The 20,000-nt window shown below is 42.0% G+C and overlaps 1 protein-coding gene across 1 annotated transcript in view; it reads left to right on the plus strand.

Moving 5' to 3' along the window:
* Nucleotides 1-20,000, plus strand: part of LOC127925323 (ferroxidase HEPHL1-like) — a 92,149-nt gene that overhangs the window by 24,331 nt on the left and 47,818 nt on the right. Inside the window, 2 exon segments of the mRNA XM_052510169.1 lie at nucleotides 9,240-9,452; nucleotides 9,693-9,866. Coding sequence (XP_052366129.1) covers nucleotides 9,240-9,452; nucleotides 9,693-9,866 — 387 coding nt within the window.

Consider the following 20,000-nt stretch of genomic DNA (forward strand, 5'->3'; position numbering starts at 1 on the left):
TAGTATCTCATCTAGTTTAGACGTCTCTCGTATCTCATCTAGTTTAGACGTCTCCCGTATCTCATCTAGTTAAGACGTCTCCCGTATCTCATCTAGTTTAGACGTCTCTAGTATCTCATCTAGTTAAGACGTCTCTAGTATCTCATCTAGTTAAGACGTCTCTCGTATCTCATCTAGTTTAGACGTCTCTCGTATCTCATCTAGTTTAGACGTCTCTCGTATCTCATCTAGTTTAGACGTCTCTCGTATCTCATCTAGTTTAGACGTCTCTAGTATCTCATCTAGTTTAGACGTCTCTAGTATCTCATCTAGTTTAGACGTCTCTAGTATCTCATCTAGTTTAGACGTCTCTCGTATCTCATCTAGTTTAGACGTCTCTCGTATCTCATCTAGTTTAGACGTCTCTCGTATCTCATCTAGTTTAGACATTCATAGTATCTCATCTAGTTTAGACGTCTCTCGTATCTCATCTAGTTTAGACGTCTCTCGTATCTCATCTAGTTTAGACGTCTCTAGTATCTCATCTAGTTTAGACGTCTCTAGTATCTCATCTAGTTTAGACGTCTCTCGTATCTCATCTAGTTTAGACGTCTCTCGTATCTCATCTAGTTTAGACGTCTCTCGTATCTCATCTAGTTTAGACATTCATAGTATCTCATCTAGTTTAGACGTCTCCCGTATCTCATCTAGTTTAGACATTCATAGTATCTCATCTAGTTTAGACGTCTCCCGTATCTCATCTAGTTTAGACGTCTCTCGTATCTCATCTAGTTTAGACATTCATAGTATCTCCATCTAGTTTAGACATTCATAGTATCTCATCTAGTTTAGACGTCTCTCGTATCTCATCTAGTTTAGACGTCTCTCGTATCTCATCTAGTTTAGACATTCATAGTATCTCATCTAGTTTAGACGTCTCCCGTATCTCATCTAGTTTAGACATTCATAGTATCTCATCTAGTTTAGACGTCTCTCGTATCTCATCTAGTTAAGACGTCTCTCGTATCTCATCTAGTTTAGACGTCTCTAGTATCTCATCTAGTTTAGACGTCTCTAGTATCTCATCTAGTTTAGACATTCATAATATCTCATCTAGTTTAGACGTCTCTCGTATCTCATCTAGTCTAGACGTCTATCTCATCTAGTCTAGACGTCTCTAGTATCTCATCTAGTTTAGACCTTCATAATATCTCCATCTAGTTTAGACATTCATAATATCTCATCTATTTTAGACGTTTCTAGTATCTCATCTAGTTTAGACATTCATAATATCTCCATCTAGTTTAGACGTCTCTAGTATCTCATCTAGTTTAGACATTCATAATATCTCATCTAGTTTAGACGTCTCTAGTATCTCATCTAGTTTAGACATTCATAATATCTCCATCTAGTTTAGACATTCATAATATCTCATCTAGTTTAGACATTCGTAATATCTCCATCTAGTGTAGACATTCATAATATCTCCATCTAGTGTAGACATTCATAATATCTCCATCTAGTGTAGACATTCATAATATCTCATCTAGTTTAGACATTCATAATATCTCATCTAGTTTAGACGTCTCTAGTATCTCATCTAGTTTAGACGTCTCTAGTATCTCATCTAGTTTAGACATTCATAATATCTCATCTAGTTTAGACATTCATAATATCTCATCTAGTTTAGACATTCATAATATCTCATCTAGTTAAGACGTCTCTAGTATCTCATCTATTTTAGACGTCTCTCGTATCTCATCTAGTTTAGACATTCATAATATCTCATCTAGTTAAGACGTCTCTCGTATGTCATCTAGTTTAGACATTCATAATATCTCATCTAGTTTAGACGTCTCTCGTATCTCATCTAGTTTAGACGTCTCTAGTATCTCATCTAGTTTAGACGTCTCTAGTATCTCATCTAGTTTAGACGTCTCTAGTATCTCATCTAGTTTAGACATTCATAATATCTCATCTAGTTTAGACATTCATAATATCTCATCTAGTTTAGACATTCATAATATCTCATCTAGTTTAGACGTCTCTCGTATCTCATCTAGTTTAGACGTCTCTAGTATCTCATCTAGTTTAGACATTCATAATATCTCATCTAGTTTAGACGTCTCTAGTATCTCATCTAGTTTAGACATTCATAATATCTCATCTAGTTTAGACATTCATAATATCTCATCTAGTTTAGACATTCATAATATCTCATCTAGTTTAGACATTCATAATATCTCATCTAGTTTAGACATTCATAATATCTCATCTAGTTTAGACGTCTCTAGTATCTCATCTAGTTTAGACGTCTCTCGTATCTCATCTAGTTTAGACATTCATAATATCTCATCTAGTTTAGACGTCTCTAGTATCTCATCTAGTTTAGACATTCATAATATCTCATCTAGTTCAGACATTCATAATATCTCCATCTAGTTTAGACATTCATAATATCTCATCTAGTTTAGACATTCATAGTATCTCATCTAGTTTAGACGTCTCCCGTATCTCATCTAGTTTAGACGTCTCCCGTATCTCATCTAGTTTAGACATTCATAGTATCTCATCTAGTTTAGACGTCTCTAGTATCTCATCTAGTTTAGACGTCTCTCGTATCTCATCTAGTTTAGACATTCATAGTATCTCATCTAGTTTAGACGTCTCCCGTATCTCATCTAGTTTAGACATTCATAGTATCTCATCTAGTTTAGACGTCTCCCGTATCTCATCTAGTTTAGACGTCTCCCGTATCTCATCTAGTTTAGACGTCTCCCGTATCTCATCTAGTTTAGACGTCTCTCGTATCTCATCTAGTTTAGACGTCTCTAGTATCTCATCTAGTTTAGACGTCTCTAGTATCTCATCTAGTTTAGACATTCATAATATCTCATCTAGTTTAGACGTCTCTAGTATCTCATCTAGTTTAGACATTCATAATATCTCATCTAGTTTAGACGTCTCTCGTATCTCATCTAGTTTAGACATTCATAATATCTCCATCTAGTTTAGACGTCTCTAGTATCTCATCTAGTTTAGACATTCATAATATCTCATCTAGTTAAGACGTCTCTCGTATCTCATCTAGTTTAGACATTCATAATATCTCACCTAGTTTAGACGTCTCTAGTATCTCATCTAGTCTAGACGTCTCTCGTATCTCATCTAGTCTAGACGTCTCTAGTATCTCATCTAGTTTAGACCTTCATAATATCTCCATCTAGTTTAGACATTCATAATATCTCATCTATTTTAGACGTTTCTAGTATCTCATCTAGTTTAGACATTCATAATATCTCCATCTAGTTTAGACGTCTCTAGTATCTCATCTAGTTTAGACATTCATAATATCTCATCTAGTTTAGACGTCTCTAGTATCTCATCTAGTTTAGACATTCATAATATCTCCATCTAGTTTAGACATTCATAATATCTCATCTAGTTTAGACATTCATAATATCTCCATCTAGTGTAGACATTCATAATATCTCCATCTAGTGTAGACATTCATAATATCTCATCTAGTTTAGACATTCATAATATCTCATCTAGTTTAGACGTCTCTAGTATCTCATCTAGTTTAGACGTCTCTAGTATCTCATCTAGTTTAGACATTCATAATATCTCATCTAGTTTAGACATTCATAATATCTCATCTAGTTTAGACATTCATAATATCTCATCTAGTTAAGACGTCTCTAGTATCTCATCTATTTTAGACGTCTCTTGTATCTCATCTAGTTTAGACATTCATAATATCTCATCTAGTTAAGACGTCTCTCGTATGTCATCTAGTTTAGACATTCATAATATCTCATCTAGTTTAGACGTCTCTCGTATCTCATCTAGTTTAGACGTCTCTAGTATCTCATCTAGTCTAGACGTCTCTAGTATCTCATCTAGTTTAGACGTCTCTAGTATCTCATCTAGTTTAGACATTTATAATATCTCATCTAGTTTAGACGTCTCTAGTATCTCATCTAGTTTAGACATTCATAATATCTCATCTAGTTTAGACGTCTCTAGTATCTCATCTAGTTTAGACGTCTCTAGTATCTCATCTAGTTTAGACATTCATAATATCTCATCTAGTTTAGACGTCTCTAGTATCTCATCTAGTTTAGACATTCATAATATCTCATCTAGTTTAGACATTCATAATATCTCATCTAGTTTAGACATTCATAATATCTCATCTAGTTTAGACATTCATAATATCTCATCTAGTTTAGACGTCTCTAGTATCTCATCTAGTTTAGACGTCTCGTATCTCATCTAGTTTAGACATTCATAATATCTCATCTAGTTTAGACGTCTCTAGTATCTCATCTAGTTTAGACATTCATAATATCTCATATAGTTCAGACATTCATAATATCTCCATCTAGTTTAGACATTCATAATATCTCCATCTAGTTTAGACATTCATAATATCTCATCTAGTTTAGACGTCTCTCGTATCTCATCTAGTTTAGACGTCTCTAGTATCTCATCTAGTTTAGACATTCTCGTATCTCATCTAGTTTAGACGTCTCTCGTATCTCATCTAGTTTAGACATTCATAATATCTCATCTAGTTTAGACATTCATAATATCTCATCTAGTTTAGACGTCTCTCGTATCTCATCTAGTTTAGACGTCTCTAGTATCTCATCTAGTTTAGACGTCTCTCGTATCTCATCTAGTTTAGACGTCTCTCGTATCTCATCTAGTTTAGACATTCATAATATCTCATCTAGTTTAGACATTCATAATATCTCATCTAGTTTAGACATTCATAATATCTCATCTAGTTTAGACATTCATAATATCTCATCTAGTTTAGACATTCATAATATCTCATCTAGTTTAGACATTCATAATATCTCATCTAGTTTAGACGTCTCTAGTATCTCATCTAGTTTAGACATTCATAATATCTCATCTAGTTTAGACATTCATAATATCTCATCTAGTTTAGACATTCATAATATCTCATCTAGTTTAGACGTCTCTAGTATCTCATCTAGTTTAGACATTCATAATATCTCATCTCGTTTAGACGTCTCTCGTATCTCATCTAGTTTAGACGTCTCTCGTATCTCATCTAGTTTAGACGTCTCTCGTATCTCATCTAGTTTAGACATTCATAATATCTCATCTAGTTTAGACGTCTCTAATTTCTCCATATAGTTCAGACATTCATAGTATCTCCATTGTGTTGTGTTGTTGGCCAGGGTCTGAAGTGAGGACATTTGAACAGAACAGAACAGAACCAATCAGAGCAGAGCAGATCAGATCACAACGTGACCAGACCATCAGTAGCCGCAGACTCACACCAGGGTCCAGTTCCTCTTTTTTTCTCTCTGTCTGTTCCCAGCTGCTTTGTCTGTCGTTGGTTGGACATCTACAACAGAGCACAACTGGTTCTGGTCTATAATATCCTTCCTGGCAACACTGCAGCCTCTTCCTCACCTAGTTGTCTTTTTGGGCTGGTTGTCTGTGTTCCTTGTTTGTCTAAAGAGAGCTGCTATTTTCAAGCCAGACTGGATCAGATAACAGGAAGACAGACAAAGACAACACAATAGAAACAGCCTTAGATAGATAATCAGACAGAGCTCCCAGATTGTGCATGTAGGATAGTGTGTTCTTACAAAGAGGAAAGAGAAGAGAGATGTTTTACAGGCTGTCATTACATACCATGACAGGTATACAGTCAGAACACACTACAGTTGGCCTGTCTGGAATTCACACATTGTCTCAGCCAGGCAGTTCCAGTCTGCTTCTGCTCTTCCAAGAATGGGGTTCTCTGTGATTTACCAACATTCTTCTGTCCCGTGATGTCCTGGCTTGCCTCTGCTCTCTCTCTCTCTATCTCTCTCTCTCGCGCGCTCTTGCGCTCTCTCTCTCGCGCGCTCTTGTGCTCTCTCGCTCTGCTCTCTTGCTCTGTCTCTCTGTCTCTCTGTCTGTCTGTCTCTCTCTCTCTCTCTCTCTCTCTCTCTCTCTCTCTCTCTCTCTCTCTCTTCTCTCTCTCTCTATCTCTGCTCTCTCTCGCGCGCTCTTGCGCTCTCTCTCGCGCTCTTGCTCTCTCTCGCGCTCTTGCGCTCTCTCCTCGCTTTGCTCTCTCTCTCTCTCTCTCTCTCTCTCTCTCTCTCTCTCTCTCTCTTGCTCTGCTCCCTGTCTCTCTCTTCTCTCTCTCTATCTCTTCTCTCTATCTCTTCTCTCTCTCTCTCTCTCTCTCTCTCTCTCTCTCTCTCTATCTCTTCTCTCTATCTCTTCTCTCTCTCTCTCTCTCTCTCTCTCTCTCTCTCTCTCTCTCTCTCTCTCTTCTCTCTATCTCTTCTCTCTCTCTCTCTCTCTCTCTCTCTCTCTCTCTCTCTCTCTCTCTCTCTCTCTCTATCTCTGCTCTGTCTCTCGCGCGCGCGCTCTTTTCTCTCCCTCTCCCTCTCCTCTGTCTCTGTCTCTGTCTCTGTCTCTCTCTCTCTCTCTCTCTTCTTCTCTCTCTCTCTCTCTCTCTCTCTCTCTCTCTCTCTCTCTCTCTATCTCTGCTCTCTCTCTCGCGCGCGCGCTCTTTCTCTCTCCCTCTCCCTCTCCCTCTGTCTCTGTCTCTGTCTCTGTCTCTCTCTCTCTCTCTCTCTCTCTCTCTCTGTCTCTCTCTCTCTCTCTCTCTCTCTCTCTCTCTCTCTCTCTATCTCTGGCGCGCGCGCTCTTTCTCTCTCCCTCTGTCTCTGTCTCTCCCTCTGTCTCTGTCTCTGTCTCTGTCTCTCTCTCTCTCTCTCTATCTCTTCTCTCTCTCTCTCTCTCTCTCTCTCTCTCTCTCTCTCTCTCTCTATCTCTGCTCTCTCTGGCGCGCGCTCTTTTTCTCTCTCCCTCTCCCTCTCCCTCTGTCTCTGTCTCTGTCTCTGTCTCTCTCTCTCTCTCTCTCTCTCTATTCTCTGTCTCTCTCTCTCTCTCTCTCTCTCTCTCTCTCTCTCTCTCTCTCTCTCTCTCTCTATCTCTGCTCTCTCTCTGGCTGCGCTCTTTCTCTCTCCCTCTCCCTCTCCCTCTCCCTCTCCTCTGTCTCTGTCTCTGTCTCTGTCTCTCTCTCTCTCTCTCTCTCTCTCTCTCTCTCTCTCTCTCTCTCTCTCTCTCTCTCTCTCTCTCTCTCTCTCTCTCTCTCTCTCTATCTCTCTCTCTATCTCTGCTCTCTCTCTGTAGCGCGCTCTTTCTCTCTCCCTCTCCCTCTCCCTCTGTCTCTGTCTCTGTCTCTGTCTCTCTCTCTCTCTCTCTCTCTCTCTCTCTCTCTCTCTCTCTGCTCTCTGCTCTCTGCTCTCTGCTCTCTGCTCTCTCTCAATTCAATTTCATTTAAGGGATTTATTTTGATTTATTGGCATGGGAAACATGTTTACATTACATGTTTACAAAGAATAAAGACATTTCAAATGTCATAATAAATTAAATAAAATGAAAAAATGTCATAATAAATCACATCAAATTGTATTGTCACATACACATGGTTAGCAGATGTTAATGCGAGTGTAGCAGAAGTGCTTGTGCTTCTAGTTCTGCAGTAATATCTAATTACTAATATCTATCTAATTCCACAACAACTAAGAAATGAATGAGAATATGTACTTATAAATATATGGATGAGAGATGGCCGTGCGGCATAGGCAAGATGCAGTAGATGGTAGAGAGTACAGTATATATACATGAGATGATCTGTGATGTCAAATCACAAGCCAAATCTCTTCAGCCTCCTGATGCTGTCTGTGTGAGTGGACCAATTCAGTTTGTCTGTGATGTGTACGCCGAGGAACTTAAAACTTTCCACCTTATCCACTACTGTCCCATCAATGTGGATAGGGGAGCTGCTCCCTCTGCTGTTTCCTGAAGTCCACGATCATCTCCTTAGTTTTGTTGACTTTGAGTGTGAGGTTATTTCCCTGACACCACCCTCCGTGGGCCCTCACCTCCTCCCTGTAGGCCGTCTCGCCGTTGTTGGTAATCAAGCCTACCGCTTTTATGTCGTCCGCAATCTTGATGATTGAGTTGGAGGCGTGCGTGGCCTCACAGTCGTGGGTGAACAGGGAGTACAGGAGAGGGCTCAGAACGCACCCTTGAGGGTCCCCAGCTTTGAGGATCAGCGGGGTTGAGATGTTGTTACCTACCCTCACCACCTGGGGGCGTCCCGTCAGAAAGTCCAGGACCCAGTTGCACAGGGCGGGGTCGAGACCCAGGGTCTCGAGCTTAATGACGAGTTTGGAGGGTACTATGGTGTTATATGCTGAGCTGTAGTCAATGAACAGCATTCTTACATAGGTATTCCTCTTGTCCAGGTGGGTTAGGGCAGTGTGCAGTGTGGTGGCGATTACATCATCTGTGGACCTATTGGGGCGGTAAGCAAATTGGAGTGGGTCTAGGGTGTCAGGTAGGGTGGAGGTGATATGGTCCTTGACTAGTCTCTCAAAGCACTTCATGATGACGGAAGTGAGTGCTATGGGGCGGTAGTCATTTAGCTCAGTTACCTTAGCTTTCTTGGGAACAGGAACAATGGTGGCCCTCTTGAAGCATGTGGGAACAGCAGACTGGTATAAGGATGATTGAATATGTCCGAAAACACACCAGCCAGCTGGTCTGTCTCTCTCTCTCTGTGTGTGTGTGTGTGTGTGTGTGTGTGTGTGTGTGTGTGTGTGTGTGTGTGTGTGTGTGTGTGTGTGTGTGTGTGTGTGTGTGTGTGTGTGTGTGTGTGTGTGTGTGTGTGTGTGTGGTTATTTCCAGTACAGTATGTAGGAACAAGAATTGATAACATGACTGTGACTTCACTGTGTCAGGTGACTTCAGACCCAAAGGTTACTGCTTCTCCATCTGTGTTTATAGGGCACACACACACACACACACACACACGTGGCGGTTGGAGTTTGAATGGAGATAAGCCAGGCAGGGACGGATGTCATCAGGTCATAACCGTTAATTGGAGATAAGATTATATGAAACGAGCAGACAAACACACAACAGCTCTGTTCATACTTCAGACAAACAATATTATACAAGTCAGGTGTACAAGTATTACAACGTTACAAATAGTCAGAGAAAGTTAGCACCAGTTCTCTAACTATACTGTAGATATGTGCTTCTCCATCTCTCCACTAGGGGCGCTGTATCCAGGAGCCAGCTATACCTACCACTGGCTATATAATAATATAATACTCCATCTCTCCACTAGGGGCGCTGTATCCAGGAGCCAGCTATACCTTCCACTGGCTATATAATAATATAATACTCCATCTCTCCACTAGGGGCGCTGTATCCAGACGGTACATCAGACAGACTGAAGCAGGATGACAGTGTTGGCCCCGGGGCCAGCTATACGTACCGCTGGGAGGTGCGTCCTGAGTTCTCCCCTACAGAGGGAGACGCAGCCTGTCTGACCTGGGTATACCACTCACATGTAGAGGCTCCTAGAGATATCACTTCTGGACTCATAGGAGCTCTGCTCACCTGCAAGAAAGGTTTGTGTGTTCCCCTACCTTCAACACTTATTATACTCACCTGAGAGAAGGGTCTGTGGGATGGTGTGTGTGTGTCTGTGTGTGTGTGTGTCTGTGTTAACCTGTGAACTACCTATGAACCCTACATAAATTAATACACATTAATGTAAAGTGTTGCCATCATACCTTAATCTGTATTGAGATTAAGAGGTTGTTGTGATGTTTAATGTATAGATGTAAATCTGGTGTTGTGTTAACCAGGTATCCTGACACAGGAGGGTCGTGTAGATGTAGACAGAGACGTTGTTCTGATGTTCAACGTGGTGGATGAGTCTATGAGCTGGTACCAGGAACACAACATCCAGACCTTCTGTTCTGACCCCGCCTCCGTCGACCCTGATGACCCAGACTTCCAGGAGTCCAACATGATGCATGGTGGGTAATCAAGCCTTGCCTGCTAGAACAAACCCTAAAAACACCTCCCTTTCTTTCACCCCTCCTCCCCCATTTCACCCCTTCTCCCCCATCTCTCCCACAAGTCCTTAGGGTTAGTTAGGGTCAGTAGTGAGAGGTCACCGTTAGGGTCAGTAGTGAGAGGTCACCGATGCCCCTCACATAAAAAGGTTTTTACTAAACGTGAAGAACAGTTTATTCTCAAAATAAGATATTTATTTTGAATAAATAGATATATACACAAACAGGTTAGAACATTTAAAACAAGGGTTATAACAAGGGTTGAAGACAAGGGTTAAGACAAGGGTTAAGACAAGGGTTAAAGTTTGTGACCTCAAATACAACAAACAGGCTCACCTCTCAAATCTAATTGTAATCTAATGTTATTTGTCACATGCTTCGTACACAATGTTTGGTTTTCTCAGTCGATGTGGTGGGGTACTAGGTAATTGAGTAGTACTATGTACACAGTGCGGTTGGGGTACTTGGTAATTGAGTAGTACTATGTACACAGTGCAGTTGGGGTACTAGGTAATTGAGTAGTACTATGTACACAGTGCAGTTGGGGTACTTGGTAATTGAGTAGTACTATGTACACAGTGCAGTTGGGGTACTTGGTAATTGAGTAGTACTATTGTAAAGTGGCTGTTCCACTGGATGTCATAAGGTGTATGCACCAATTTGTAAGTCGCTCTGGATAAGAGCGTCTGCTAAATGACTTAAATGTAAATGTACACAGTGCAGTTGGGGTACTTGGTAATTGAGTAGTACTATGTACACAGTGCAGTTGGGGTACTTGGTAATTGAGTAGTACTATGTACACAGTGCAGTTGGGGTACTAGGTAATTGAGTAGTACTATGTACACAGTGCAGTTGGGGTACTTGGTAATTGAGTAGTACTATGTACACAGTGCAGTTGGGGTACTTGGTAATTGAGTAGTACTATGTACACAGTGCAGTTGGGGTACTTGGTAATTGAGTAGTACTATGTACACAGTGCAGTTGGGGTACTAGGTAATTGAGTAGTACTAGGTAATTGAGTAGTACATTGAGGTAATATGTACACAGTGCAGTTGGGGTACTAGGTAATTGAGTAGTACTAGGTAATTGAGTAATACTAGGTAAATGAGTAGTACATTGAGGTAATTTGTACACAGTGCAGTTGGGGTACTAGGTAATTGAGTAGTACTATGTACACAGTGCAGTTGGGGTACTAGGTAATTGAGTAGTACTATGTACACAGTGCAGTTGGGGTACTAGGTAATTGAGTTGTACATTGAGGTAATATGTACACAGTGCAGTTGGGGTACTAGGTAATTGAGTAGTACATTGAGGTAATTTGTACACAGTGCAGTTGGGGTACTAGGTAATTGAGTAATACATTTTACATTACATTTAAGTCATTTAGCAGACGCTCTTATCCAGAGCGACTTACAAATTGGTGCATTCACCTTATGACATCCAGTGGAACAGCCACTTTACAATAGTGCATCTAAATCTTTTTAGGGGGGTGAGAAGGATTACTTATCCTATCCTAGGTATTCCTTAAAGAGGTGGGCTTTCAGGTGTCTCCGGAAGGTGGTGATTGACTCCGCTGTCCTGGCGTCGTGAGGGAGTGTGTTCCACCATTGGGGAGCCAGAGCAGCGAACAGTTTTGACTGGGCTGAGCGGGAACTGTACTTCCTCAGTGGTAGGGAGGCGAGCAGGCCAGAGGTGGATGAACGCAGTGCCCTTGTTTGGGTGTAGGGCCTGATCAGAGCCTGGAGGTACTGAGGTGCCGTTCCCCTCACAGCTCCGTAGGCAAGCACCATGGTCTTGTAGCGGATGCGTGCTTCAACTGGAAGCCAGTGGAGAGAGCGGAGGAGCGGGGTGACGTGAGAGAACTTGGGAAGGTTGAACACCAGACGGGCTGCGGCGTTCTGGATGAGTTGTAGGGGTTTAATGGCACAGGCAGGGAGCCCAGCCAACAGCGAGTTACAGTAATCCAGACGGGAGATGACAAGTGCCTGGATTAGGACCTGCGCCGCTTCCTGTGTGAGGCAGGGTCGTACTCTGCGGATGTTGTAGAGCATGAACCTACAGGAACGGGCCACCGCCTTGATGTTAGTTGAGAACGACAGGGTGTTGTCCAGGATCACGCCAAGGTTCTTAGCGCTCTGGGTACTAGTGTAGTACTAGGTAAATGAGTAGTACATTGAGGTAATATGCACACAGTGCAGTTGGGGTACTAGGTCATTGAGTAATACTAGGTAAATGAGTAGTACATTGAGGTAATATGTACACAGTGCAGTTGGGGTACTAGGTAATTGAGTAGTACTAGGTAAATGAGTAGTACATTGAGGTAATATGCACACAGTGCAGTTGGGGTACTAGGTCATTGAGTAATACTAGGTAAATGAGTAATACTAGGTAAATGAGTAATACTAGGTAAATGAGTAATACTAGGTAAATGAGTAATACTAGGTAAATGAGTAATACTAGGTAAATGAGTAGTACTAGGTAAATGAGTAGTACATTGAGGTAATATGCACACAGTGCAGTCTGAAAGTATTCAGACCCCTTCAGTTTTTCCACATTTTGTTAAGTTACAGCCTTACTCTAATATTATTTTATTTTTTAAATTCAATGTGAACACAAAAGCCCATAATGACAAAGGGAAAACAGGTTTTTAAATGTTTGCAAATATATAAAAAATAAAAAACATAAAATACATTATTTACATTAGTATTCAGACCCTTTGCTAAGAGACTGGATATTGAGCTCAGGTGCATCCTGTTTCCATTGATCATCCTTGAGATGTTTCTACAACTTTATTGGGGTCCACCTGTGGTAAATTCAATTGATTGGACATGATTTAGAAAGACACACATGTCTATATAAGGTCCCACCGTTGACAGTGCATGTCAGAGCAATAACCAATCCATAACAGCAGTGTTGGTAATATGGTGTGTGTGTGTGTGTGTGTGTCTGTGTGTGTGTGTGTAGAGTCAGTGTGTGTGTGTGTGTGTGTGTGTGTGTGTGTGTGTGTGTGTGTGTGTGTGTGTGTGTGTGTGTGTGTGTGTGTGTGTGTGTGGTGTCAGTATGCATGTGTGTATGTGTTATTTGTGTGTGGGTGTATGTAGTGTGTGTGTGTAGTCAGTGTAAGTGTGTGTATAGAGCCAGTGTAAGTGTGTGTATAGAGTCAGTGTAAGTGTGTGTGTATAGAGTCAGTGTAAGTGTGTGTGTGTAGTCAGTGTAAGTGTGTGTATAGAATCAGTGTAAGTGTGTGTGTATAGAGTCAGTGTAAGTGTGTGTGTATAGAGTCAGTGTAAGTGTGTGTGTGTAGTCAATGTAAGTGTGTGTGTGTAGTCAGTGTAAGTGTGTGTATAGAGCCAGTGTAAGTGTGTGTGTATAGAATCAGTGTAAGTGTGTGTGTAGAGTCAGTGTAAGTGTGTGTGTATAGAGTCAGTGTAAGTGTGTGTGTAGAGTCAGTGTAAGTGTGTGTGTAGAGTCAGTGTAAGTGTGTATAGAGTCAGTGTAAGTGTGTGTGTGTAGAGTCAGTGTAAGTGTGTGTGTGTAGAGTCAGTGTGTGTGTGTGTGTAGAGTCAGTGTAAGTGTGTGTGTAGAGTCAGTGTAAGTGTGTGTGTAGAGTCAGTGTAAGTGTGTGTGTATAGAGTCAGTGTAAGTGTGTGTGTAGAGTCAGTGTAAGTGTGTGTATAGAGTCAGTGTAAGTGTGTGTGTGTGTAGAGTCAGTGTAAGTGTGTGTGTAGAGTCAGTGTAAGTGTGTATAGAGTCAGTGTAAGTGTGTGTGTGTATAGAGTCAGTGTAAGTGTGTGTGTGTAGAGTCAGTGTAAGTGTGTGTGTGTAGAGTCAGTGTAAGTGTGTGTGTAGAGTCAGTGTAAGTGTGTGTGTGTAGAGTCAGTGTAAGTGTGTGTGTATAGAGTCAGTGTAAGTGTGTGTGTATAGAGTCAGTGTAAGTGTGTGTGTATAGAGTCAGTGTAAGTGTGTGTATAGAGTCAGTGTAAGTGTGTGTGTGTAGAGTCAGTGTAAGTGTGTGTGTGTAGAGTCAGTGTAAGTGTGTGTGTGTAGAGTCAGTGTAAGTGTGTGTGTATAGAGTCAGTGTAAGTGTGTGTGTGTAGAGTCAGTGTAAGTGTGTGTGTATAGAGTCAGTGTAAGTGTGTGTGTATAGAGTCAGTGTAAGTGTGTGTGTATAGAGTCAGTGTAAGTGTGTGTGTAGAGTCAGTGTAAGTGTGTGTGTAGAGTCAGTGTAAGTGTGTGTGTATAGAGTCAGTGTAAGTGTGTGTGTATAGAGTCAGTGTAAGTGTGTGTGTGTAGAGTCAGTGTAAGTGTGTGTGTAGAGTCAGTGTAAGTGTGTGTGTATAGAGTCAGTGTAAGTGTGTGTGTGTAGAGTCAGTGTAAGTGTGTGTGTGTGTAGAGTCAGTGTAAGTGTGTGTGTGTAGAGTCAGTGTAAGTGTGTGTGTATAGAGTCAGTGTAAGTGTGTGTAGAGTCAGTGTAAGTGTGTGTATAGAGTAAGTGTGTGTGTATAGAGTCAGTGTAAGTGTGTGTGTGTATAGAGTAAGTGTGTGTGTATAGAGTCAGTGTAAGTGTGTGTGTGTAGAGTCAGTGTAAGTGTGTGTGTATAGAATCAGTGTAAGTGTGTGTGTGTGTGTGTATAGAGTCAGTGTGTGTGTGTGTGTATAGAGTCAGTGTAAGTGTTTGTGTGTGTAGAGTCAGTGTAAAAAAGGGTCTTGTTTACCAGTCTTGTATACCAGTCTTGTTTACCAGTCTTGTTTACCAGTCTTGTTTACCAGTCTTGTATACCAGTCTTGTATACCAGTCTTGTTTACCAGTCTTGTTTACCAGTCTTGTTTACCAGTCTTGTTTACCAGTCTTGTTTACCAGTCTTGTTTACCAGTCTTGTATACCAGTCTTGTTTACCAGTCTTGTATACCAGTCTTGTATACCAGTCTTGTATACCAGTCTTGTTTACCAGTCTTGTTTACCAGTCTTGTTCAGCATTCTTGTTCAGCATTCTTGTTGAACTTTTTGAAGATCTGAGGGCCCATGACAAATATCTTTAGCCTCCTGAGGGGAGAGAGGAGTTGTTATGCCCTCTTCACAACTTTGGTGGTGTGTTTGGACCATGATAGATCCTTAGTGATGTGGACACTGAGGAATTTGAAGCACTCAACCTGCTCCACCACAGTCCCGTCAATGTGAGAGAGAGAGAGAGAGAGAGAGAGAGAGAGAGAGAGAGAGAGAGAGAGAGAGAGAGAGAGAGAGAGAGAGAGAGAGAGAGAGAGAGAGAGAGAGAGAGAGAGAGAGAGAGAGAGAGAGAGAGAGAGAGAGAGAGAGAGAGAGAGAGAGAGAGAGAGAGAGAGAGAGAGAGAGAGAGAGAGAGAGAGAGAGAGAGAGAGAGAGAGAGAGAGAGAGAGAGAGAGAGAGAGAGAGAGAGAGAGAGAGAGAGAGAGAGAGAAAATCTGTTCAGTCTACTGAGGGTGTAGAGGTGCTCCAACTCCCTAATGGCATTTCTCCAGCAAACATTTACACACCTGTGTCTGATTCAGGCAATTAGTGAGAGAAGCCAACAATTAGCCAACCTGTTCTAACAAGAAAACATTCAATTAAAGACAATCAAGAGGTTGAAGTGAAATGGTGGAAACGATATGAAGGTATCACTACTAGATAGCAGACTCGTAACGTACACAGCAAGACGGGGGTTTTGTCTGTTCACATTGTCACAGCCCCTTGTCAACTGTTCACATTGTCACAGCCCCTTGTCAGTCCTGGGAACTGTTCACATTGTCACAGCCCCTTGTCAGTCCTGGGAACTGTTCACATTGTCACAGCCCCTTGTCAGTCCTGGGAACTGTTCACATTGTCACAGCCCCTTGTCAGTCCTGGGAACTGTTCACATTGTCACAGCCCCTTGTCAGTCCTGGGAACTGTTCACATTGTCACAGCCCCTTGTCAGTCCTGGGAACTGTTCACATTGTCACAGCCCCTTGTCAGTCCTGGGAACTGTTCACATTGTCACAGCTCCTTGTCAGTCCTGGGAACTGTTCACATTGTCACAGCCCCTTGTCAGTCCTGGGAACTGTTCACATTGTCACAGCTCCTTGTCAGTCCTGGGAACTGTTCACATTGTCACAGCCCCTTGTCAGTCCTGGGAACTGTTCACATTGTCACAGCCCCTTGTCAGTGCTGGGAACTGTGTCAGTTATGGGCAACACCATTCTTTGTGTCTGTCCACCCTCTTGTTGTCCTCTTGCCAGGACTTGTACATGATATACTTTGTGACTGGTAATACAAGGAGATACATCCTCAGATCTTCTAATCTCATTTATAAACTGAATGTTCCCTCTCGTCTCCCCCATGTCCTGAATATCCCTGACTAGCAGGCTGAATACTGTGACAGAATGTCTCCTCTCCTCTCGTCTCCCCATGTCCTGAATATCCCTGACTAGCAGGCTGAATACTGTGACAGAATGTCTCCTCTCCTCTCGTCTCCCCATGTCCTGAATATCCCTGACTAGCAGGCTGAATACTGTGACAGAATGTCCCCTCTCCTCCTGTCTCCCCATGTCCTGAATGTCCCTGACTAGCAGGCTGAATACTGTGACAGAATGTCTCCTCTCCTCTCCTCTCCCCATGACCTGAATGTCCCTGACTAGCAGGCTGAATACTGTGACAGAATGTCTCCGTCTCCCCATGTCCGGAATGTCCCTGACTAGCAGGCTGAATACTGTGACAGAATGTCCCCTCTCGTCTCCCCATGTCCTGAATGTCCCTGACTAGCAGGCTGAATACTGTGACAGAATGTCTCGTCTCCCCATGTCCGGAATGTCCCTGACTAGCAGGCTGAATACTGTGACAGAATGTCCCCTCTCGTCTCCCCATGTCCTGAATGTCCCTGACTAGCAGGCTGAATACTGTGACAGAATGTCTCCTCTCCTCTCGTCTCCCCATGTCCTGAATGTCCCTGACTAGCAGGCTGAATACTGTGACAGAATGTCTCCTCTCCTCTCGTCTCCCCATGTCCTGAATGTCCCTGACTAGCAGGCTGAATACTGTGACAGAATGTCCCCTCTCCTCCTGTCTCCCCATGTCCTGAATGTCCCTGACTAGCAGGCTGAATACTGTGACAGAATGTCTCCTCCTGTCTCCCCATGTCCTGAATGTCCCTGACTAGCAGGCTGAATACTGTGACAGAATGTCTCCTCCTGTCTCCCCATGTCCTGAATGTCCCTGACTAACAGGCTGAATACTGTGACAGAATGTCTCCTCCTGTCTCCCCATGTCCTGAATGTCCCTGACTAGCAGGCTGAATACTGTGACAGAATGTCTCCTCCTGTCTCCCCATGTCCTGAATGTCCCTGACTAGCAGGCTGAATACTGTGACAGAATGTCTCCCTGACTCTCGTCTGTCCTGGCAGCCCTGTAAAGGGGACATGTTTTGCAACCTGCCTGCCCAGCTGGTCTAGTGAAATGGATTATCAGTAACAGATGCAGACTCTAGTAGAAGCCTTGACCCATTGTTCGCCCGTCTTGAAATAGCTGATGTCCATTCTGCCTCCCAGGAGAGTTTTCAGCTGTTATCGTGAATACTGTAAACATTCCACCTCAGGGAACAACAGCATGTGAACCCTTTGGAGTTGCCTGGATTTCAGTATAAATTGGTCATAAAATTGGATCTAATCTTCATCTAAGACACAACAATAGACAAACACAGTCTGCTTAATCTAATAACACACACACAATTATACACAATTATTCAGTTTGCATGTCTTTTATTGAACGCACGGTGTAAACATTCATAGTGCATTGTGGGAAAAGTATGTGAACACCTTTACTAACTGGTTGACCCTCCTTTGGCAGCAATAACCTCAACCAACCGTTTTCTGTAGTTGCGGATGAGACCCGCACAACGGTCGGGAGGAATTTTGAAAAACTGTTTCAGTTCAGCAATATTCTTGGGATGTCTGGTGTGAACCACTCTCGAGGTCACAGCATCTCAATCGGGTTAAGGTCAGGACTCTGACTGGGCCACTCAGGTTAAGGTCAGGACTCTGACTGGGCCACTCAGGTTAAGGTCAGGACTCTGACTGGGCCACTCCAGAAGGTGTATTTTCCTCTGTTGAAGCCATTCTGTTGTTGATTTACTTCTGTGTTTTGGGCCGTTGTCCTGTTGCATCACCCAACTTCTGTTGAGCTTCAATTGGCGGACAGATAGGGAGGTCAGAGACCTGGCCGTGTGGTTCCAGGACAACAATCTCTCCTTCAACGTGATCAAGATAAAGGAGATGATTGTGGACTACAGGAAAAAGAGGACAGAGCACGAACCCCCATTCTCATCAAAGGGGCTGTAGTGGAGCAGGTTGAGAGCTTCAGGTTTCTTGGTGTCCACATCACCAACAAACTATCATGGTCCAAACACACCAACACAGTCGTAAAGAGGGCACAACTAAATCTATTCCCCCTCAGGAGACTGGAAAGATTTGTCATGGGTCCTCAGATCCTCAAAAGGTTCTACAACTGCACCATCGAGAGCATCCTGACTGGTTGAATCACTGCCTGGTATGGCAACTGCTCGGCCTCCGACTGCAAGGCATTACAGAGGGTAGTGCGTACTGCCCAGTAGATCACTGGGGCCAAGCTTCCATTCAATCCAGGACCTCTATACCAGGCGGTATCAGAGGAAGCCCTCAGCCCCTTATTTCTCAATTTCCGCCTGAATGACGTGCCCAAAGTAAACTACCTATAGCTCAGGCCGTGAAGCCAGGATATGTATATAATTGGTACCATTGGAAAGGAAACACTTTGGAGTTTGTACAAATGTTTAAATAATGTAGGAGAATATAACACCATAGATATGGTAGGAGAAAATCCAAAGTAAAACCAACTGGATTTTTTTTTTTGAGAGACCATCCTCTTAGAAATGCAACAGAAAGGTCATATTAATAATTAGCTCCCTGGATGCAATTCCTATGGTTTCCACAGGGTGTCAGCAGTCTATGTTCAAGGTTTCAGACTTGTAACTTGAAAAACGAATAACAGATAACAGTTTTAGTAGAAGGACACAGTCTTGGAAATCCGTGTTTGCGTGCGCCATGAAGAAATTACGCACCTACTAAAATTGGTTTCCTATTGAACATACTTCTTTACGAAATAAATATTATAGTTTGATTACATTTTAGGGTATCTTACGAGTAAATAGAAATGTATTTTGACTTGTTGAAACAAAGTTTAGGGGTAGATTTTCAGATTCCTTTCTCTGCATGTTGAACGAGTGGATTACTCAAATCGATGGCGCCAACTAAATGTACTTTTTGGGATGTAAAGAAGGATTTTATCTAACAAAATGACACTGCGTGTTATAGCTGGGACCCTTTGGATGACAAACCAGAGGAAGATTTTCAAAAAGTAAGTGAATATTTCATCTTTATACTTGAGGTCGACCGATTTTCAACGCCGATACTGAAAAAAAGGACAAAAAAAATATATATATATATTTTACATTTATTTGTAATAATGACAATTACAACAATACTGAATGAACACTTATTTTAACTTAATATAATACATCAATAAAATCAATTTAGCCTCAAATAAATAATGAAACATGTTCAATTTGGTTTAAATAATGCAAAAACAAAGTGTTGGAGAAGAACGTAAAAGTGCAATATGTGCCATGTCAGAAAGCTAACGTTTCAGTTCCTTGCTCAGAACATGAGAACATATGAAAGCTGGTGGTTCCTTTTAACATGAGTCTTCAATATTCCCAGGTAAGAAGTTTTAGGTTGTAGTTATTATAGGAATTATAGGACTATTTCTCTCTATTCCATTTGTATTCCATATACACCCCGCTAACTAGCTAGCCATTTCACATCGGTGACACCAGCCTAATCTTGGGAGTTGATAGGCTTGAAGTCATAAACAACTGCTGGCAAAACGCACAAAAGTGCTGTTTGAATGAATGCTTACGAGCCTGCTGGTGCCTACCATCGCTCAGTCAGACTGCTCTATGAAATCATAGACTTAATTATAACATAAAAACACACAGAAATGCGAGCCTTAGGTCATTAATATGGTCGAATCCGGAAACTATCATCTCGAAAACAAGACGTTTATTCTTT

This window comes from Oncorhynchus keta, unplaced genomic scaffold, assembly GCF_023373465.1.
Source record: "Oncorhynchus keta strain PuntledgeMale-10-30-2019 unplaced genomic scaffold, Oket_V2 Un_contig_541_pilon_pilon, whole genome shotgun sequence".
Taxonomy (NCBI): Eukaryota; Metazoa; Chordata; class Actinopteri; order Salmoniformes; family Salmonidae; genus Oncorhynchus; species Oncorhynchus keta.